General features: G+C 60.9%; 1 protein-coding gene across 2 annotated transcripts in view; it reads left to right on the forward strand.

Annotated features, from left to right (window-relative positions):
* Positions 1–22,289, forward strand: part of SORCS2 (sortilin related VPS10 domain containing receptor 2) — a 448,567-nt gene that overhangs the window by 373,254 nt on the left and 53,024 nt on the right. For both annotated transcript variants that reach the window (XM_043573043.1, XM_043573044.1), the window contains exons 5-9: positions 2,423–2,496; positions 6,251–6,315; positions 9,095–9,213; positions 12,538–12,627; positions 19,518–19,697. In XM_043573043.1, coding sequence (XP_043428978.1) covers positions 2,423–2,496; positions 6,251–6,315; positions 9,095–9,213; positions 12,538–12,627; positions 19,518–19,697 — 528 coding nt within the window. The remainder of the gene's footprint in view (positions 1–2,422; positions 2,497–6,250; positions 6,316–9,094; positions 9,214–12,537; positions 12,628–19,517; positions 19,698–22,289) is intronic.

The raw sequence follows: 22,289 nt of genomic DNA on the forward strand, positions 1-22,289 counted from the left end.
CCCCAGTTCCCCTTTGAAGGTTCCACAAAGCCTTCTTTCGTGAACACCAGTTGTAACACCAGTGGCCTCACTTACGCTTCGTAACTTAGGGCCCTGACGGGGACAGGCTGGGTCAGAGGGGAGCACGTGGCACGGAACGTGTTGGGCCAGCCCTGAAAGCCAGCAGATGGGGGCTCCAGCTCCAGCCGCCGTTAGCATGGTGTTTTAGACCCATTTTACAGATGGAGACACTGGGGCCGCTGTACCGGAGGTCCAGGGGCTGGCTTGAGCCTTCCTTCGTTTTGAGGGCTGGCCGTGACATTGCTCTGCTTCACTGACTTATTCTGGACACGTCTTGAGTACAGAGGAGTGAAGGAAGGGGCGTTCAAATCACGGAGAATTCAAACCCGGCTTCTGCCCGCGACCAACCCCGGGCAAATCTCTCACGTGGCCTCGGCTGTCGTACTCGAGCTAGAAAACAGGTTCACAAAAGCATCTGATTCACAGGGACGCCCTGGGATGGTCCGAGACAGGACACGCCCAGCACACACGCGTGCAGTGGGCCCTCGACGGCAGGCTGAGATCATCCCCACGTGACGCTGACGGGACACGTGGAGCACATAATTAGTGCCACTGCTTTGCGACAGGGCCCAGCGTGATCCCACACGTCCCTGTAAGGCAGGGCTCTGGATCCCCATTTTAGAAAGTGGGGAACCGAGGTTTGGGAAGCTTTGGGGCGTCACACAACTGTGTACTGTGGAGTCTGTTGGGAACCAGGGTTACTGGACCCCACGACCTCCCAAGTCACAGACTCCCCCCTGCAAAATGTTGCAGCTGCGGGCGTCATTTTATAGATGGGGAAACTGAGGCACGGAGGTGACACGGTGGCACAACTGAGAGGCAGGGTTCGGGGGAACCAGGTCTCCACCCCTGAAGCACAGCGTGCCCCATCAGCCAGGGAGTGACAAGCACAATGTCCCCTCCCAGGCCTGCCTTTGCGATGCACTTTGCTCCTGTGTGTGCCACGTAGGATTTCCGTGTCTGTCCTGCTTCACGGGTGCAGAGATCCCTTGAAAGCCTCCCGGCCTGGGGCGCCTGGGGGGCTCAGTCAGCTCTGCGCCCAACTTCTGCTCAGGTCATGATCTCACGGCTCGTGGGTCGGGCTCCGTGCCGACAGCTCGGAGCCTGGAACCTGCTTCGGGTTCTGTGTCTCCCTCTCCCTGCCCCTGCCCTGCTCGTGCTCTGTCTCTCTCTCTCTCTCTCTCTGTCTCAAAAATAAACATTAGAAACAAATAAAAAAAATACAAAGCCCTCCCACCCCGCCCCCCTCTCAGGAAGGGCACGGGTGCTTTAGCGTTCCCATGAACCCGACCCACCCACAGGGGAGGCTAGCCAAGAAAACTTGGAAAAATCAGAAATGAAAGACCCACTGGGACCTTCACTGTAGCTGCGTCCCAGCTCCGTGTTAGCGTTTATTCTCGCCCCAGAGCCAGGGGTGCAGCTGGCGTGGGGCAGAGCTGGCGGAGAAAGGGGGAAGGGACCGGCAGGACCTGCCCCCCCACCCCCACCACCCGCCGCCCTGCCCGGCGCCTCGTCTTACCAGCCGGGGCCTGGTGGGCTCTGTACCCTGCAGGGGCCGGTGCAACATGAGAAATGTTTAAAACTCAGGACAAACCCTCCTCCCTTCTGCATCTTTCTCACGCTGGCACGGTGGGTTTAGGGAACTGACACACGAGGTTACGTCAGCTTCTCGTGTGCAACATAGGGATCCCACGACGCTGTCCGTGTTAGGCTGTGCCCCCCAGTGGCTGCCACCTGTCGCCAGGTGCACATCCCATTGAGCATTCCCTTTCCCGTGACTTTCTTCCCCCAGGTGGTTGTCAGAGGGGAGGGGGGCGGGAAGGCGGGCTGTCACGGTGCTTTTCATGAGCGATTTGCCATCACACTGCGCTGTGCCCGGGGGGACACGGAGCGAGTGCGGAGCCTGGCGTGGCCGCAGACCCCAGGCGGCCTGCGCAGAGGGGACCCCGCTGTTCCCGCCCGCACGGACCCCCTTCACACCGCGTGCCCTTTGCAGACCCTGCCCCCTTCTCCCCAAACCGCCCTGGGTCCCGGCCTCCCGCTCCTGTGGCATATGTTGCCAGGTCCCTCCCGGCCAGCGACGCTCAGGTGCGCCTCCCCTGGGACGGCTGCCTGGCCAGGGTCTCCTGGTTCCTACCCGCTTCGCAGGGGCTGAGACGGCCTCTTCACGGAGCCCCTGTGCCTGACCCTCAGCCTCCGGAGCTCGGTCTGGGCCCCCACGTGAGCACAGGGCCCGCCCGGGCTGGACGGGCCTCCCGACCCCCACGGGGCATCCGCGGGCCAGGGCAGAGGGCCCCCGGCCCGGAAGAGGCTCATCCCTCACAGTATGACCGGACTTGTGTTTCTCTTCTCTGCCCTGAAGCTCTACGTGTCATCTGACCTGGGGAAGAAGTGGACATTGCTGCGGGAGCGAGTGACCAAAGACCACGTGTTCTGGTGAGAGCCCCCCACCTGCGACCGCTGCTCCCCTTGCCTCCCCACAGCCCCCGGCTCGGGGCTCCCCGCCTTCTCCTGCCTCGGACCCCAGCCATGACCTCCTCCTCCAGGGGGACCTCCGGAGTGCTCTTTCTGCCCTGCTGGGGCCTGTGGGACGTGGCGGAGAGTCTGGGCCTGCTGCCCTCAGGTCACCCGTGCGCCCCTCCCCACCTCCCCTCCCCACTGGTCCCCCCTCCCCACCTCCCCTGTCTCCCCTCCCCTCCCCCACTCTTCCCTCCCTACCTCCCCTCCCTCTCCCCTCCCCACCACCCCATCTCCCCTCTGGTCCCCACCTCCCTCTCTCCTCTGCCCTCCCCACCAACCCCCTCCCTTCTCCTCCGCCCCCTCGTCTCTCCTCCCCACCGGCTCCCCCTACTCTACCCTCCCCCTCCCCGCCTCCCTTCCCCCCACACTCCTGCCCCAGGTCCTAACTCCGCCCCTGACTGACTGCCCCCCTCCAGTGCAGCCTCCCTGGCCTGCCTGGGCCCTGCTCTCCCGCCCTGCCTGATGTCAGATGCTGGGGCTCCCCTCCCACACTGGTGTTGTCTCTTGGGGCCCCGCTCAGCAATCAGTCTGAGCAGCGTTCTCGTCTCATGTTCTAGTCTGTGGAGCGAGTGAGGCCCACGGGGGACGAGCCCCTGCTGGCGGGGCGGGGCGGCGGCCGAGGGAGTGGCCGTGAGAGCGCTGGCCCCGGGCCCCATTTCCTGCCCACCAGCCGCGGCCGTGACCCATTCTCCTGCCTAAACCGCCTCTGGAGACGTGCAGCTGCACGCGCGTTCTTCCGACCAAATGGCTGTTTCTTGCACCTGTACGTGCACACACGCTCCTAGCCTTTCCCCCTCTTACCTCGTGTGTACGGCAAACCTTTGGACAGGCCTCCTCCTGGGCCACGGTCCTGTGTCCCCAGCAGAGAAGCACTTGGAAACAGCCCTCCACCCCCTTCCTCCGCGTCTGCCTGTCTTCAGGCGAATCACAGCAAGGAGCTAGTTTCCTGACTTGCGGCCGAAAAGGCCCGCGTCTCTAACTCTGGGATATTGCCGGCTGGTATGTGTGCCTTCTGCTGGCGGGAGAGGTCACGGCTCCCGCCACACGGCATCCCGCGGTGCCTTCCTGGGAAGCCTGAGGCCACGTCAAGCACCGGCCTCGTCACTGGTGGGAACTGTTGGCCCCAGGGGCTCCCAGGGGGTGGGGAGGGGCAAGGAGGCAGGATCTGCCGACAGGAGGGCCTGGGAAGTCTGCAGGATGGCGGGGCGCTGGCCCGCCATCTGTCCCAGGCCAGGCCGGGGGGCACAGCGAGATCTCTCGGGACGGGGAGGGAAACATGCCCGCGGTAAATTAGCGCTAACTCAAACAGGGTATTATCTCGGGCAAATCAAATCATTTCTCCCACAAGTTTCTCAAATTGCTCTGAGCCTTTATGCGTGAGAGATAATCGGGCCAGACGTGCTTGGCCGCTGGGGCCCAGGAACCTTTCCCGGAACGTGGTGACAGGCAGAAGCCCCCCCTCTTGTAAGCGGAGAAGAATGATGTTTGGCCAGCATTTCTAAGACACGCTTTGTCCTCGAACCGACAGCGGGACGGCCGACGCCCGCCTTCCGTCTGAGGCTGGGGCCCCTTCATGCTTTGGGAGGCTACCCAGCGAGCGAGCTCATCAGCTTGGCCGTGGGGCCCCCGGCAGGCACAGCCCAGGGGCAGGAGGCCCGCTGCGTCCTGCGCCCACCATGGGCACCTGTGTGTTGCCCTCCCCGTGGCCTCCGCGGCCGTGGAGCGAGGTCGTAGCAGCCACATTGTGGACTTGCCACGTTGTGGATGCTGACCATCTACCAGGTAGCAGACCGAATGCGCCATCGTGTCAAGTGAGAACACAGACCCTGACTGTCTTCCCCTCACGTGACAGAGGGGGAAACTGAGGCCCGGAGAGGCTAGGGCACGTGTCCTGGACCACGTTGCCGGCAAGGAGCCCTCCGCCTGCGGCCAGTGGCCGTGCCTTTGGCCGCTGTGCTTCGCGGACTTCCCATGTCTGCTTCTCTGCTCAGGCCTGAGCTGACTCACAAAGTCTCAGCCTTCCTCCTCCGCCAGCTCGGCACCTGCCCGGGGGGGTGAGACAGGCGGCAGGGCCTCTGTGATGGCGGGAGGCAGAAGGGAGAAGACAGCCCTTCCCGCCACGGGCCTGGTGTGGCGCCTGTGAGGGTTTACAGGAACCGTCTGCGTTAGGCTTCCCGTGACGTCCGTAGGAGTGCGGACCAGCCCCCCGTGTCCCCGAGGTGTTCTCCACGCACCGGCCTGCCCCTGGGTCATCTCACATGGCTGCTGTTTCTAGGCAGCGGACCAAAGACTTTCCCACATACCAGTTTTGGGGACCTCAACAAACAGGGTTGGCCCTCCCTGCAGGGAGCCAGGCTGTGTCTGAGGTGACGTGCATGCAGCCTCGCATGGTCGCCAGAACCCATGACCAAGGGGTTCTGGGCGGAGACCTCAACCCACTGGGTGGGCCCTTGCCTGGTCCAGGGCCTGGGGCTTGGGGATGGGGTGCTCCAATGGGAGAGCCAGGGGGCACGGGAGGGTGGTGGGGGTGCCGCTCGGTGGAGAAGGCAGGTGAGTGAGTGGGACTCACAGACTGAGTAGGAGAGTGAGTCAGTGCAGGGGTGAGCTGGTGAGTGAGTGAGTGAGTGAGGGAATGAATGAATGAATAAGTGTGAGTGAATGAATGAAGGAGGGAGGATATGAGTCAGTGAGTGAGTGAATGAGGGAGGGAGGGGTGAATGAAGGAGGGAGGGAGGGAGAGCGTGAATGAGCTGGCTTGTAAGGCTAAAATCCCAGCTGCCCGGCTGAGGGCCCGAGGACCTGTCGGTGCCCCTGGAAAAGGGAACAGCGTCACTTTACTCAGAAAAGACAGAGAAATGTTGGGCAGGAGACCTTGGTCCTCCGAGCTCACAAGTGGTCTGTGCACAAAAGCCTAAAGCAAACCTCACCTTGAAATAGTATTTAGGGGCAGAGTGACGGATGCTGGAGCCCATGGTTTGCAACATCAGTGGACTGCAGGGGACGCCCCGCTGGCTTGTGCCACGGAGCCTCTGTGGGGTGCATGGCCCTCAGACCCTCTGTGGACTCTCCCTGTGCACCTGGGGACCCCTGGACCCTGGAGCTGGGAGGCAGGCTGGGAACTGGAAGGGACCAGCTTGGGGGGGGGGGGCGTGGTGCTCACCAGCGCTGGGGAAGGGGCTGCCGGAGACCCAGTGCTCTTTCCATGGAGGACAGCTCGGTCGCCCAGAGGGGGCCACAGGGAAGGCAGCCTGCTGGGCGGAGTGGCCGCGGGAAGGGTCGTTCTGGCGGCTGGATTTTTAATAGTCGTATTGGCCCGACGTCTGTGCTCTAACGGCTAGAGTCAGCTCGTCGGGCCCCTGCCGCTCCCAAGGCCTGCCCAGCCTCCTACGGGGGTTTTGATCATCAAAACAAAACAAAACGACAACACAGATACAAGGAACGTGAGTGTCTTTGGTAAAGGAGAGTCTGCTACAAAGAGTACTTGAAAAAGGATGCCTAGCAAACCCTGGGTCCTGGCTCCCTCCCCAGGAGCAGGGGGAGGCCACAGAGCAAGCGTGGCCCCAGCCCCCGGGGCCACATGGCTACCTGGGGTTCAGGGATTGACGCAGGCACCGTGAGAGGGGCTTGGGGTCCCCATTCCCAGCGCCAACCCCAGCCCGCTCTCTTCCAGGGCTGTGTCTGGGGTGGACACCGACCCCGACCTGGTCCACATGGAAACCCAGGACCTCGGAGGAGGTAAGTCGAGGCGCGGGGGGGGGGGGGGGGAAATGTGCCTGCACCAGGTGTGTGCCCTGCTCGGTTCCTTGGCTGGCCCTGCACAGCCGACCTCGAGATGTTATGATGTGGCGTAACTTTAAGTGTGCTTGTTTTCCAGCTGGGGATAAATTGAAGCCACGCGCTCTGCTCCAGTAGGAAAGTCTATTAAGAGGGTGATTGGTTCCGGCCTCTGAGCACTGAGTGTTTCCTGCTCACTCTGCGCGCCCCCTCTGGCGTTGCTGAGTGCTGAGGCCAGGTGGGGGCTTCCGATGGTGTCCCCGTTTAGTGGGGCAGGGGCCTGGCCGCCCGGCCCAGCCGGCTTCATGTCAGAGGGCGCCCCGGGGGCCTTGCATGCTCTGGGAACGGTCCTCTGTGCTCCTGAGGGAGGAGCACTGGCCGTAGAAGTATGGAAGATTCTAGAACCATGGGGTATTCTGGAACATCAGAGCCAAGAGGACCTTTATTCAACTCGTACTCAAGTCCCCTGTGGGTCAGGCCGGTGCTGACCCTGCTGGGGACGCAGAGGTGAACAAGCCACGGCCCTGCCCTTTGCCCGGTTGGGGACAGCACAGAAGCTGTCCACGTTGCACCAGCCATGGGGCCCGAGCATCAAGGAGGGGAGGAGAGTGGAGGGGGCGCCGCCCCCGTGCCTGTCGCTGCTCCGACCACATTCCCCTGGGCGCTGGGGCCCTTGAGTCCCTCCTGCCCGGTTTCCCTTGGAGTGGGGACCTCACAGGTTCATGGGTAACAGGCGTGGGAGCTGGCGAGGGCCACGCAGTGGAGCTCCCTGGGTAGGACACACGGCGGGGAGTGGGGGCGGGGGGCAGATTCAGAGCCGGGCCACAGAGAGTCCCGGCTGAGAACAGAAGCACTGGTGTCCACTCCCAGCCCGCCATGTGCCAGCGGCATGACCCCGGGGACGTTCCCTCTCCTCCCGGCCCCTCGGTGTCCTCGTCTGTGAAATGGGTCAGTGCCCACGTGGGGCTCAGTGCGGGACGTCATGAGCGAGTGCTTGGTGGATGTGGACGGAAGCCGCCGCTGAGTCCCTTGACCTCTTCCGAACCCTCAGCTCTTTCCTGGATCGGGGTCAGGCTTCCCCAGAACAAAGCCCAGAGGGGTTCCCGGCTGCCCACACGCACAAGGTCACAGGCTCCCACCATGCTCCACCCCCAAATCCGAAAACACCCCGGGCCTCGCTTAGGGTGACACGGGGACTGACCCGCCACGGGGGTGGTTGTCTCTCAGGATAGCCCTGCCTGCAGCGGGGAGGAGGGACGGGCCAGCATCCCGACGAGGGGCACCATTGTCACGTGGAGATCATTTCCCACGACCTGCCCTCCCAGGGGAGAGGGAGAACCCTTGGCCCAGCAGCCACACCACTGGCTCCCCAGAACTGGTGTAGCACCTGAGTGGCGTCCCCCCCACTGAAGACCACGTGTGTCCCCGTGCCCCCACCTGACCCCTGGCACCCACGCCCCAGCCTCTGAGCCCCATTAGAGTCCAGTCTAGCCAAGCTCGGTGGCATGGCACCCGGACCTCCTGGTCCCTCCCAGAGTCATCACCCACCCTGTCTGAACTAGGGGGTCACTCCCCAGGCTCGCCTTGCCAGCTGGCCCCGCCCCTACCAGGGGGTCACTCCCCAGGCTCACCTTGCCAGCTGGCCCCGTCCCTGCTGGCCCCGCCCCTACTGGGAGCACTTGACCACATTTCTCCATCTTGGGGTTCTTACTGTCCTTGGACCACCTTCCCTGCCGGCCACCTTCTCGGGGCCTGGGCTGCCGTCACAGCTCTGTGGGGACCGGGTGGGTCTGATTGATTCACCTCTGTGTCCCCAGCGGATCTGCCGAGTGAATAAGCACATGGTCAAATGCCAGCGGCCAGGGCAGCTGCAGGGCCACTGTGAGTGAGTGGGTGAGTGGGTGAGGGTGTGACCCCGAGAACGGGGGTGTGAGCTGGGTGGTGACTTCGAGTCAGACCCGGGTGAGTGTTCCCACCGCGTGTCCAGCAGGCGAGTCCAGGACAGGAAATTCAGTGCCGCCCGCAGGGAGCGACCGGCCCGTTTGGCGGGGACGTGGATGGGATTCAGGAGCGGGTGGGCAGTGGCACAGCCGTGGCTGACTGTGGGTCCCCCGTGTGCCGCTGTCTCCCTGGGCCCCCACCCACTCTCAGAGGCTGGCATTAATCCTCCCCTCTGCTGGAGCAGAGCAACTATAACCCAGTTCACCCCGCTGCTGAGGGGTCTTCCTGGCCCCGAGCCTGGCCCCTCGGCCCTGTCCACGCCGTCCAGCCACCAGGGCCGTGGCAGGATGTGCCCCAAAGGCGCTGATGACCCGGAACGCCCTCGTGGGCTCCACTTTGGTGTCCGCGGTTAAACCCTGCTCCTGCCCCGCACGTTGGAACAAAGAGCACCTCCGGCATAGGCTCGGGCCCCCCTGCACCACTTCGCGGGACCCCCAAACCCTGGGAAAACAGGATGCGGAATAAAAACAGCAGCCGCCTGGCAAAGTGCGCGTTCGATTTTGCCTGACTGTAAGCGTTTGCGAAGGGAGGAAAGCGTTCGCCTGAGGTTAGGGGAAGAAAGGACACTTGAGTCCCACCCACACGCACCCCTGTTTAGGTAGGGGAGGCTCCGGGGGGCAGGAGGGGGCCGGTGCCGCGATGGGCGCTGTGGGTCAGAGGCTGTGTCTGACGCGTCCTTCGGCAAGAGTCTGGGAGCTTGAGGCTTCCTGCGCCGAGTGCTGGCTCTTATCTCCCGCAGGGTTTCGCTACGTCACCTGCCAGATCCACAACTGCTCCGACCAGACGCTGACGGCTTTGTTCCCAGGCCGCATTGACCACAGTTCTCTGACCGTGCAGGACGACTACATCTTCTTTAGGGTAAGGCTGCGGCTGGGCCTCTGCCAACGGGCAGCAGGTGGCGTGGAGTGTCAGCCACGCTGGGGGCGATACAGTCGCTCGGACGGGAGGCGAGAAAATGGCTCTTTTCCTTCCAAGGCTACTGCATTCACCGCGTGCTGCCGGCACCCCCCCACCAGGGCCCCACAAAGCCACAGCCTTGAGGCAGGGATGCTGCTCCCCGCCCCTCCCCGCCTCTGCCCGTCAGAGCAACCTCCCACGGCTCGGGGGGGCCCCGAGCCCAAGCCCAGTTTGCTCCCGTTGGTTCCACTGACTTTGGGACTGATAGGGGCTGTCTGGGCACTGCCCGTACACGTGGGTTCTCAGGTCACGGTTGGGACCACCCTTAAGAACCATGTGGTCTGACCATTCAGAAACTCCAGTGAATAACCGATCATACCGCTTCTTGATTCCTTCTCCTGATGAGGAGCTCACTGCTTCAAAACCAGCCTGTCCCCCTCCTGGATAGCTCAGACCTTTAGAAAGTTCATTCTGGCACAAAGTGTTGGCTTTACTCTCATCTGGTAGCCCCTGTCCTGCCCCCTGGGACCCCACGAGATAAATGCCAAGGCTCCCTCCGCACTCAGCCTCCTCTTTGCCCTGTCTCGGGGACGTTTCATCACCGCAGCTGCCTCGTCCACACAAGGACACAGGGGCTTGCTGCGCACGAGCGTGTGGATAAATCTGATCTGTAAGGAGCGGGGCTCAACCAGGCCACATGGAAGGTGGGAGAAGAAGCAGTCCCCGCTCACCACAGTCGGGGCACCTGCTCATCCCTGGGGTTTGCTCTGCCTGAGCTCGGACGGGACTGCAGCTGGGGCTTGGTCTCCATTCCTCACGGTCACAGTGGCCTGGCCTGACCAGTGACCGGTGACACTGTCGATGTGGGACAGGGGCACACCCTGCCCCATGAGCACCGGGGGCCCCCAGCACCTGCTCAGGCCGTCAGGGGCCGCAGGCGTCCATCCGCCTCCTGTCCTGTCCTGCTCTGGTTCCCATCTTTCTCCAAAGCTGCCCAGAAAAGCTGTCTTAACCCCCAACTTGGAGGTCACGGGGACACTGCTCCCCTGCAGACTGATCTTGGGCGGGTTTGAGCTAGTCCTGCCTCCCCTGCTCTACTCTCTTCCCTGCCTTCTTGGTCCTCAGAGGACCCGGCAGGTGCCTGGTGGCCCCTCCCACCAGTCCTCACCACCGACAAAGTATGTGATGAACCTGAAAGTCCGCTTCCTGGGTCCCCCCTGGAGGTGCTGAGCGGCTCTTGGTGCTGGTTCCTTTGCAGGGGACAGACAGGTGGGGGTCTGAACCTAATGGTGCCACGGCTGGCTTTGGGAAGAGCCATCATTCCACCTCTGAGCCTCTGCTTGCTGACCCATAAAATGGGCGTGACAGGTCCTGGCCGCCTGGAGGCCTGGGACGGACGCCAGCTGCGTTCACGTGGGGAGAGGGCCTGCTGGATGTGGCCGGTGACCCGCCATTTGGGGAAGAAACGCTGTGGCACCTGGGGGGCGGGGTCAGACTCCTGTATGAAGGATGAGGCTGTGTTTAGTGCGTTCTGTTCCCTGGGTTAAAAGTCGCATTCACATCTCAGGGATACTTGGCGGTTCTGCCCGCCCCACAAGCCCCCTCCCCCCGTGGCCGGTGGATGAGGAAGGTCACCATGTTCGCAGGCCTCCTGCTTTCTGCACCGGGGCCCCAGAAGACCCCGCTGTCTTCGCCACCAGCTCCTGGCAGAAATGGGCCTGGCCCGCCCTGGCTGGCTGAGCATCTGCCACAGGGCTCCCCAGGGAACCTGAACTTCTCGAGGCCAAGAGGGCCGCCAAGCCCGGCCCTGCCTTCTGCTCCATCGGGGGAGCTCAGCGGCTGGCAGACGGGGCTCTGAGAAGGGGCACCGACCTCTCTCAGCCACTCTCTCCAGAGTCCTCCCCCACCTGCTAAGCAGGTCTGTGTCTGGGCTGCTTGGCTCTTCTTTCTGAGGAAGCAGAGTGCTATCTCCTCCTCCAGGAAGTCTGCCTGGCCTCTCCCACCCCAGGGCACTCTCTCTCTGAGCTCCCAGGACCCCCACGCGTCCCCCATCCCAATACTCCCTGCTCTGGGGGCCCTGAGGGCCAGACCACCGCAGACCGCACAGTCCCTTGCCCTTGGGATAGAATTGTCTAGAGAAATCTCTTCATCCTTGTAGTCATGATGCTTTGCACATTGTGAGCCTGTTATAGTTTGTGGATTAGTAATAATAATTCCAGTAGCTCTTTGAGTCCTCCTGGGGCCTTGGGGCCGCCCCACATGCTTCCCAGATCCTGCTCCCCATGACTGCCCCATCGCGTAGTTTCTGATACTGTCCTCCTCATTTATAGCGGGGAAACCGAGGCTCAAAAAAACTCTCCCAAGGCCACCTGGTTTACAGATGGCGGGGCTGGCATTCGAGCCCGGCCAGTGACGCATGGTGGCCTATGCTCCTAAGCAGTGACCTGCATTGCCATGTACATACACCTGCACACACACACACGCACACACACACAACTCGTGCTCACTCAGGCATAGAAGACACCCCCCCACGTGCATGCACACGGTGAACACACCCGGGGGGGGTCACACGTTCACACTCACACGTGCATGGGGGCACACCCACAGGCACGCACATACGGTGAGACCTAGACGTCACCCATCGTCCCCCCGGCCACCGCCCTCTGCCCTCGTCCGGCGGCTGCCCCCCTGCCCCTCTCCACCCCCCCCCGACTCTTCTCCTTGCCCCATCCCCCAGAGAGCCTCTCCTTTCCTGGCTCTCCTGTCGTCTCCCACGGAAGACAACTCACTGTCTCTGTGCCTCGGTTTTCTCATCTTCGAGACGGAAACGAGCACAGTGTGCGGGCGGCCTCAGCGAGCGTTGCCTCCTGTTCCGCGGCTCATGCCTCGCGCTTCGCTGGTCGTCTTTCGTGGCTTGAGCTCGCCTCTGGCCAGTCTCGTCCTCCCCCCGGTGGCCCTCCGCGCACCCTCCCGAAGAGGAGTTCTGGGGCAGAGAACCCCTTCCACCTTCCGTCGCTCGGATATAGGGAAACGCGTGCTGGGAGAGCGTGGGGACAGAGGTTGGTTCTCACAGACGGAGGTGGAGAAGACGTCCCAGAGGGAGGACGTTTGGTGTCGGGCTTTGAGGGATGAGGACGAGTCTTTCCATCTCGCGCAGAGCAGGTGTGAGCCAAGTCACGGGGCGTTCTCGCCAGCTGACGCGCGATTTTGAGCGTCCCACTCGTCCGCTCGTGGCCCGGCTTGACTGCAGCGGCTCCCTGGGTTTGTCTTCTTCCGTCCCGTTAGGCCACCGCAACAAACCGGACCAAATATTACGTCTCTTACCGTCGCAACGAGTTTGTCCTGATGAAGCTTCCAAAGTACGCGCTGCCACAGGTAAGAGGGGTCCCCCGCGCCCGGCCCCGTGGCCAGGTCCCGACCCGCGCTGCCCCGTCTGCCAGTGCGGCTGTGCCTCCTGCAGCCACTCTCCTTTTGCACGCTGTCCGCTGCGGCCTCACGTGCGCCCAGCTCCATCGGGTCTTAGGGCCTCCTTCCGACCTCAGGGAGCTGGGGATCCCCCACACCCACCTCCTCCTTTCATCTGGGGTTTGCAGGCACGGGGCAGTTTCTGCTCTACTCACCCCTGCATTCCAGCCGCCTGGTATGCCTACGGGTGCTCAATTAACGCCACTTCCTTCCCCTTTGCTGGGCAGGCAGCGGGGGGTGGGGGTGGGGGCGGCCTAGACCCTGCCCCCCAAGCCCTGCCTCAGGGCCAGACTCCACCGTGCCCCCCCCCCCCCGCTGGTGGTATTCCCATCCCATTTCAAATCTCTGGTTGACATTCAGAGAGGCTCAGTAACCTGTCTGAGGTCACACAGCTAGTAAGAAACCAAAGCTGGTCTCAACCCAGGTCCCTGTGAGTCTGAGACCAGCCTCATGCCACATCTCCCTCCAGAGGACATGGGATGGCCCGCTTCGCAGACCTCTGTCCTCGGTGCTTATAATTCAGAGGCGCAGACTGGAGCAGCCGTTCTCCCACACGTATTTATTGAGCGTCAAGTATAAGCTGGGATCTGATGCCACAGCTGTGGAACAGATACCCCAGTTCCTGCTCTCGTGGGGTTTTCAGAGAGGAAACAGGCAAATGTCCAACATAGTTGCAGGCTGTGCTCTGCCCTGTGAGGGAGGGAGAGGCAGAGACAGAGGGTGAGGAAGTGGGGGGACTTCCCTGAGGGGACATTTCCTCTGAAGTCTAAAGGTCGTGGGAAAGCTGCACAGGTGGAGGGCTGGGCTTGTGCAAAGGCCCTGGGGCAGGAGGGAGCCTGGCTGTAAGGCAGAGGATGGTGAGGAGACGAGATGTTTGCTCTGGAGGCTGTGCATTGCTGTAAAGTCCTCCGCACCTGTGCTGTGCTGCGCGGGGCACCAGAACACCTCTCCTGAGCCATGAATGAGAAAAATACATGGGGTTTTTTTTTAAGCTATAAGAAAACTTTTTCAAACTTCTTGATAAAAGAAAAGGGGGGAATGGAAAAGAAAAGAAAGAGCGAAAAGGAGCAAGTTGCATAGATTAACTCCAGGCTTCGCTGAGTCTGTAAATGAAAGGCTAATGGTTTCATTAAGGGCAGATGGGTTGGTCGGTGTCGTCCCTGGGGAGTGAGGGGGGCTTTTCAGCTTCTGAGGCTCTTCCTCCCTCCTCCCCCAGCAGCATCAGAAGCCTCCTGTGTCGTGGCCCTGTGCCCTGGAGTTGGGGAGGGGGACACCAGGCAAGGAGGGGTTAGGTGGATGCCCGGCCCCTCCCTGCTCCCCTGTGACACTGGGACTGTGGGCGGTTTCTGACCCTCTCCGGGGCCGGGGGTGGCTGGACCAGCAGCCAGGCCACGTCTGAAGGAGTTCTCAGCCTACGCCACAAGTCATGACCTCCGTGACCTTGAGCTCTGGCCGCGCCTCCTGGACCTCGGAGTCCTTGCCTGCCCGGGGAGGGGGTGGGGGTGATGAAGTGCGTGTTTCTCAAAGTCATCGGTGGGGTCCTCCTGTCCCCCCGCAGGACCTTAAGGGTAACGTTACCCGCTAGCTTCCTTCTTCCCCATATCTGTGGGAAAAGGGAGCCGTCGGAAAGAATCGCGAGGCTGTGATGGGAGACACGGCCCTCGCATCCCAAGTGGGCGGCAGAAATGCGACGCGTACATGCCCCCGTGCGATCGGTTTCAAGGGGAGACCAGGCGCCCGTTCGCATCGTGGCTTTTGCACGGGCACGGGCTACGCTGTCTCGGGGCCGTGCCCGGGACCTGGTGACAGGCGGTTGAGGATGATGGGTGAACTGGGTTGCCCTCAGGGAGCACTCCCTGCCCCCCTGGCGCCCCGCGGGGTCAAGACCTCGTATCATCTTGGAGCGCTTTGCCCAGACAGACAGCAGGCCTGTTTCCTCTTCACCAAATTCAGGGGCGCAGCCAGACCCTAGGGTTTCCCACCAACAGTCTGTAGAACCGGCCAGTGGAATTTCCTAATCAGATTGTGTTGTTTCATGATGCATTTGTAGCTCCTGTCTGTTTCCTCCCGTCAAACCAAGTCCGTTTCTCCCCCCTTTAATTGCTGTAGAAACATCAGGAAGGCAATAGAAATTAGGGCAGAGAGGAGGCTCCCTCCCCGGCTACCCAGCCCCTGTGCCAGTCCCCCTTCCCCCGTCCCCGCCCCCCATCCCTGTCCCCCGTCCCCATCCCGTCCGCCTGGCCCCTGTTTGGTTCTTCTTACAGTCCTTGGCCACATGCCCCAGTGACTTTCGCGTAGCTGAATCAGAGCAGGCATTCCGTGTACAGCTGACGTGATAACATGAAAATTTTCCCGGGATGGTGCCGGAGACCCACTGTCAGTGACTGCAGAACGGCCCGTGGAGGAGACCGTACCTCGTTTAAGCCACATTTCTGTGGTTGGGCCCTTGGTCGTTTCCAACAAGGCTGCAATGCTTACCTATTGTGCCTGCGGGTATGTCTTTATTTTCTCAAGTTCAAGTCTAAGAAGAACTTCTAGACAACGGATTTAAATATTTGTGCAGCTGGGCTGCTTCCTAAAAGGTTCCACCTTGCCACCGGCAAAGTCGGAATAGACCGGTTTCAACAGAGCTCGGCCAGATTTTTTGTGTCGTGTCCCTTCTTTCCACATTCCTTGTACTTTAAACGGCGTGACTTGTACCACGCGACTCTCCATTCACCTGCCTGCGAAACTACAAAAGGCGACCAGGCTTGATTAGGCGTGCCAGCGCCCTTTGCTTGAATTATTTACTTGTAATGATTAAAAAAAAAAAATACCACCTTCCTTAATAGAAAAAATAAATAGACAAAGGCTGTAAACAGACAAGAGGAGAGAAATCCAAAAGACCATCAGTTATGTGCAGCCTTTCATAAGCATAAGGCAAATGCAAATTTACTTCCAAGTGAAATAGCCTTTTATTTGTAATAACCTTTATAAAATAAAATGAAAGCATGAAGCGTAAGAACGAAGGCCACGGGGGCTGGGGGAGGGGCCGGAAGCGCCAGCCCTGCGTCTTCCCACTTGGGCGACGGTGGCTCCTGGGGCGTCTCGTGGTGCAGCTGTCTTGGAACTCTGGGGTCTGTTTGGAGGCTTGCAGCGTGCTGGCGACCGTGTGGATAGTGAATCCAGGCTCATTTCTGCAATTTTGGCTCTTCCGTGATAGCAGCCACCCCACCCCGCCCGCCGCAGCCTCGTGGCAGGGCTCGCGTGAGCAGCGTGGACACTGGGAGCCAGGATGGCCATGGGGACCCCGTTCTCCCAATCCTGGGGGTCTGTGCTGGGAGTTGATGGCTGCTTCTCATCACGGAGGTGCAGCATCCTGGCGGGAAGCCGTCACTGCAGCCAGCAGCGGGCCAGAGCCTGCTTCCAGCCCCCACCCTCTTCTGTGTCCCCTCTTGTCCCCTTTTGGGAGCAGAGATTTAGGGACTACGACACTCACAAGCAACCACACGCCTGTTGGAGTTTACAAAAGTCACCGCGCATGCCCCAGGGGAATGGCTCAGCCTCACAAAAGATCTGAGAAGAACTAAACTTTTTAGCTCCGACGGATCCCTGGTACAGAAACAGAAAACCAAACGCAAGGAAGGGAGAGAATCTGGTTTCCAGAGTTAGCACACTATTAGTTTCCAGTGTCCAGTTTTCAACAACAACAAATTACAAGGCATAAAAACGTACAATCCGACCAAAGGAGAAAGCGACAGAAGCTGTCCCTGACAATACCAGGTGGCAAACCTACCAGACAAAGACTTTAATACAATTGTCCCAAAGACGCTCAAAGAGAGGGAAACCATGAAGCGGGTCAAGGAAACAATGTAAAAATGAGCAAAATAGAAATAACCAAGAAATAGAAAACATGAAAAGGAACCAAAAGTAAATTCTGTGGCTAGGAGGGACAACATTGGAAATGCAAAATTCACGAGGTGGCTTGGAGGGAGGTTTGAACAGACGGAAGGAAGACTCCCAGGTAGGACCGTTGACATTATGGAGTCTGAGGGACAGGGAGGAAGATGGGTTGAGGAAAGGCACACCAGTGGGACAGCAGCAAGTGACCAACGTATGTGTGTGGGTGTCCCAGAAGGACAGGGGACCGAGAGGGGGCAGGGAAGCCATTTAAAGAAACACTACAGGCATATATGCTGTTTCTACCTTCTGGCCTCCCCATTCCCTGTTTCCACGACAGTCTTGCCTCTTTGTCCCTCAAGGTAACAGGGGTATAACTCGTAGAGACTTCTCAGTATCCATTCTTCCCCTGAGCCTCTGCTTTAACAACCCCCCACTTTTAGCTGGTACATTGCTTCCCAGCACAAGGCCACATTTCCCAGCTCCCCTTGCAGTGAACACGTGGTCACGTCTCTAACGTCTGGCTGCCACATACGGAAGTGGGGTTGCCGTGGGAGACTTCTCAGAGCCCCCCTCTAAAGGCAAGCCTCTGTCTCCCTCTTTCCTTCCTCCTTCCTGCTGCTCGCACGTCAGCATGATGGCCGCAACTCTGACCATCATCGTGAACCATGAGGACGAGGGCCATGTCGTGGGACAGCGGGATGATGACCCAGGAGGAGCCTCTGTCCCTGGTGACATGTTAGAACTTCCATACCAGACCGTGCACCTGCAGACTTTTTTACATGGGGGAGGAAGGAGCTGGCTTGTTTGAACCAACTTTTCTTTTCCAGTTTCTGTCACATGCAACCAAGCCTAATTCTACCCGGTAACAAATATTGGCGACTTTGGTATTTCCTTCCACGTCTCTCTCCAGGCCGTACAGATACAGATACAGAGACAGACACATCTACATGTATCTACAAATACGTCTACAGACATGTGTACATAGATCTGATTGTTTTTCGCGTCCTTTTTTTGAAAATGGAGTCAACACATGTCTCTCTGGCTTCTAACTTTTCTTTTCAGAGATAGAATAACATAAATCCAGATGTGAGCAAACACTGCATGTTTTTTTTTTTATCTCTTCTCTCTGGTCTTTTGTCATGGTCTCTAATCAGCAAAGATTTTTTTTTTTAATTTTTTTTTCAACGTTTATTTATTTTGGGGACAGAGAGAGATAGAGCATGAACGGGGGAGGGGCAGAGAGAGAGGGAGGCACAGAATCGGAAACAGGCTCCAGGCTCTGAGCCGTCAGCCCAGAGCCTGACGCGGGGCTCGAACTCACGGACCACGAGATCGTGACCTGGCTGAAGTCGGACGCTCAACCGACTGAGCCCCCCAGGCGCCCCAAAGTGAACATTTTTAAATGGTGGGATCAGGTCTCTCTAGGGACGGCATTGCTGGCAACTTCTGGCCACTTCCTACGTTGTTCTTTGTTTCCCAGATCATAGTAAGCGTTCCCCCAATGCGCTTACCCAGGTGTAGAGGAGACGAGGTTGGGATTAATGCCACAGCAGATGTCGGTCGCTTACCACGTGATCGCCACCGGCACTGCCTGAGCACGGCCCAGCAGCGCTGGCCCGTGGAACACCTTCCCCACTGGGGCAGCGGATTGTGCAAACCCCGTGGACACAGTGCAGCTCGGCCTGTGGCCGCGAGCCGACAGATAGGGGAAGGGAGGCAGGAGACGGGAGCAGCGGTCCACTTGCTCGTGGTGCCGGGTCCTGCGTGTGTCCGTCCCTGTGCCCCGCCACCCTACTGTCCCGTGTCATGGACGCTCCCTGCCTGGTGACGAAATTCTTGGTTCCAGTCATTTCCGCGTGTTAGATTTCCGGTGTGGGCAAAGGGCCCCAGCTCATGCTGCCGGGGGCCTCCCGATGCTTCACAGCGCTGCCTCCCCTTTCTGCAAAGCCCCTTCTCGGGGGCTGCGCGGGGAGGGCAGGCAGGGGGCCATCAGCCCTGCGTCCGACCCCGGGCGGCCAGATCTTGTCTCTCACCGGAGGCCACGTCCCGTGGACGAACAGGGACTCCCCCGTTCTTAGAGAAACCAGCTTCCTCTGTCTATGCCGGCCCTGATAGCAGATGAGAAGGCGTAGAGAGAAGTGTACCCCCAAACTGGGCGGGGGCGGAGGGGTCGGCCTCGCCTCTGCAGGAGCTGGCTGGCCTCACCCGGCCCTTTTCACGGGGCTCCCACGCAGGACTGGGCGCTGGCCGGGAGAGAACAGGAAAGCCGAGCCAAGGGTGGCCCTGGGCCCCTTTTTATTCCTTCTTACGTCAGTGGGTTTTGTTTTGCTTCTGAATTGTAATACCTGGAGCTGAGCCTCCAGAGTACTGGGGAGTGACTTAACCCAGTCCTCCCACCGCGGGGGGAGTGTTCCCGAGGGCAGAGCCCGCCCGCGGCTCCCCGCTGAGCCCGAGTGCCTGGACCAGCACCTTATGGTCCTTATGAACGGCGCCTTATGAACATGTGCTGAGTGAAGGAACCGACGGATGACTGGTCCGACCCTCAGGATGGGTCTGGGGGAGGGGAGGCCCATCCCCTGCCTCGCAGAGGTGACCCCTCGGGGTGCTTCCTGACGTCTGGGGGTGCACGGCATGCATGGCGGGGAGAGACGGGCAGATAGCCCCCCTGTGGGCATCCCTCCCACGAGCCAGTCCGGGGGGCTGGAACGTCACCCCCAATTGCAGGTGGGAAGACAGAGACCCGGGGGCGGACCAAGGTCACAGAGCTGAGGGCAGCAGCAGGTTGGAGGCCTAGGTCGGCATGGCTCCCAGAGAGCCATGCCCGGCACCCCAGGCCTGCCCGGTCCCTCAGGCTCACTCCCCCACACCCACCTCCCCTCTGCACCGCTGACCTGCGCTCTCCCCCGCCGCGTCCCCAGGATCTGCAGATCATCAGCACGGACGAGAGCCAGGTGTTTGTGGCCGTGCAGGAGTGGCACCAGACGGACACCTACAACCTGTACCAGTCGGACACGCGCGGCGTGCACTACTCGCTCGTCCTGGAGGACGTGCGCAGCTCCCGGCAGGCCGAGGACAGCGTGCTCATCGACATCCTCGAGGTGGGCGCCAGGGCGGGACCCGGGGACGCCGGGTGTTAGTTGTCACCCCATCCTCGTTCCCTCCCCTCCCCTCCCCTCCCCTTCCCTCCCCTCCCTTCCCTCCCCTCCACTCCGCCCCCTCCCCCTCTCTTCTCTCCTCCCCTCCCCTCCTGTCATCTCCCCTCCTCTCCCCTCCCCGCTCTTCCTCTCCCCTCCCCCTCCTCCTCCCCTCTCCCCTCCCCTCCCTCCCCTCATCTCCCCTCCCCTCTTTTTCCCTCCTACTCCCACCCCTTCACTAATGCTCTATCTCAGGTCTGCAGATATATCTGCAAAGTGTAAAGCACCAGATATTTGAGGCTTCGCAGGCCAGGAAGATGCTACGTAGGTGCGTTTAGAGCAGGAGACAGACTTACTCTTTCTGATGAAATTACAAATCCAAAAATGGGGTATGACTTCCTTGTAATACAGGTCTACTAACAGAGAAGAAGGATGCTTTGGGGAGGGATATTTTGCTGATTGGGGAACAGCGTTCGTGGTTCTCATCGCGGACGCAATCGCAGGCCGCCTGTAAAGCCATTCCCGGCATGCGCCCATGCAGGGCGGGGTTTGGCCTGAGGGACAGATCCTGGGACGCCTCCTCCGTCTCAGCCCCCGAGCGTCCCCGCCTCCCTGCCTCTCCCCCTGTGCACTGCCTGGGGTCTCTCCTCAGCTGTCTCCCCCTGCACTTGCTGTCCCCTGACACCGAGGCCGCTCGGAGGCTCTGAGCGGGGGCTCCTGGCTCCCACGCGGGGGGCCTCAACCCTGCACTATCTCATTCTGTGCCTGGATGCCACAGACGTCAGTCACGCTGTTCCCCGCCTGGACGGCCTCTCACGGCCGGTCCCCTCCTCTGCTCTAGTCCACACCGGAGCTGGGCAGGGGGCCACTCAGCCCATTTCCAGGTCAGGAGCCCGAAGCTCAGAGAAGGTCAGCGACCTGCCCGCACAGACCCGGGAATCAGCAAGGAATCCGGAACCAGCCCGGGCCTGTCCACCCCACGCTTGGCCCCAAACTCCTGGCTAGCACGCCCTTGCTCCGTCTTTCACCTTCTCGCTCTCCCTCCTTTCCTTGGCCTCGGGGAGCCCCCGCCCGTGAGAAAGTGCCCCAATTACAGTAACTGCTGGACGGTGGGCCTGCCAGGCCTGCAGGGCTGAGGGCGTCCCCGCTGCGAGCCAGCGAGCCAGCGGGAGCCTGGGGCAGGCAGTGGGGTTTCTCGGCCTGGGAAGCGGCCTCCCAGAGAGACCCAAGGCTCAGCATTCACCTCTGAGCTGTTAGCAAACAGCACGGGACCATTTTCCCCGAGAAAGTAATGACTGTAATCATTCGTCAGGGTTCACATCCCCGCTAGAGGACTCAGAGGAACACAGCCCAGGCCCACTGCCATTTGCTAGAAGCTACTTGTAGGAGCGCCCCCCCCAGGCCCCTCCCCTGCAGAGCCTCCGGGGAGGCCGCTGGGCTCCCCCCAGACCCGGTTCTGCAAGGCGTCTTCACAGCTGCTGCACATCCCAGCCGGCTGGGGGAGACAACACGAGTGACAGTGGCAGGGGGAGGGCGACCAGGGCCAGGGGGCCACAGACAGGGGCACGCTCCACGGCCTGTCCCGTCCCAAGGTGTCTCTGTGCTGGGCTAGGAACGGGGGATCCCAGGCTTGTCCCTGTCCCTGAAGAGCCCTGCCCATAGTTGGGGGGGCAGCCATTTGTAGCGGGCTGAATGGGGACCCCAAAACTATATGGCCATGTCAGTCCCCGGAACGTGTGACCGAGACCCCATCTAGAAAAGGCGTCTTTGCGGCTGTCATTGAGTGAAGGCCCTTGAGACGAGACCACACTGGATTGTCCAGCTGGGCCCCAGATCCGGTGACGAATGTCCTTTGGGGACAGAAGAGGAGATACGGGCCCAGAAAGGCGACAACGTGAAGACAGGGAAGAGGTTGAAGAGATGTGGACACAAGCCCGGGGCACCGGGAGCCACCAGAAGCTGGAAGGGACAAGGGAGGGTCCTCCCCTGGAGGCTCTGGAGGGAGCGCAGCCCCTCCCACACCTCGGTTTTGGGCTTCCGGCTTCCAGACAGTGGGGGAACAGATTTCCGTTAGGTTAAGCCCCCCTGTTTGTGGTGGGTCCTTACAGCCACCCCAGGAGTGAGTCGTTCCCGGAAGAGGGCGCAGGTGTGGACACGTCGCTTTTGGGAGCCGGTGCTGGTCTGCTCGGACCCAGCCTGGGGCGGGCCCGGCCCGTCCCTGCCATCTGCCGTCTCGGGGACATGAGGTTTCCGTGCTGTTTACTGCTATGCATTCTCGTGGAGACCAGCGGATAGGACAGAGAGATTCCAGAATGAAGCAAGCCAGTGCTGGCCAGGTCCGCGTGCGATCTGCCCTCAGGGTGTTGGGGGAGGCCTCTGCACGCAGCACTGGGCCTCCGGGAGGCAGAGAGCCGGCACCGTGTGCGGGAGAAGGGGCTGTGGTCCGCACGCCCTGGGCCCCTGCTGCAGGAGGGCCGGCCCCGAAGCTTCGTCTGTGGAACGAGGGCCGGACACCCGTCCCGCCACGAGCAGCAGACGCGCAAGGCACAGGGGCAG

Source organism: Prionailurus bengalensis, chromosome B1, assembly GCF_016509475.1.
Source record: "Prionailurus bengalensis isolate Pbe53 chromosome B1, Fcat_Pben_1.1_paternal_pri, whole genome shotgun sequence".
NCBI classification, from domain to species: Eukaryota; Metazoa; Chordata; class Mammalia; order Carnivora; family Felidae; genus Prionailurus; species Prionailurus bengalensis.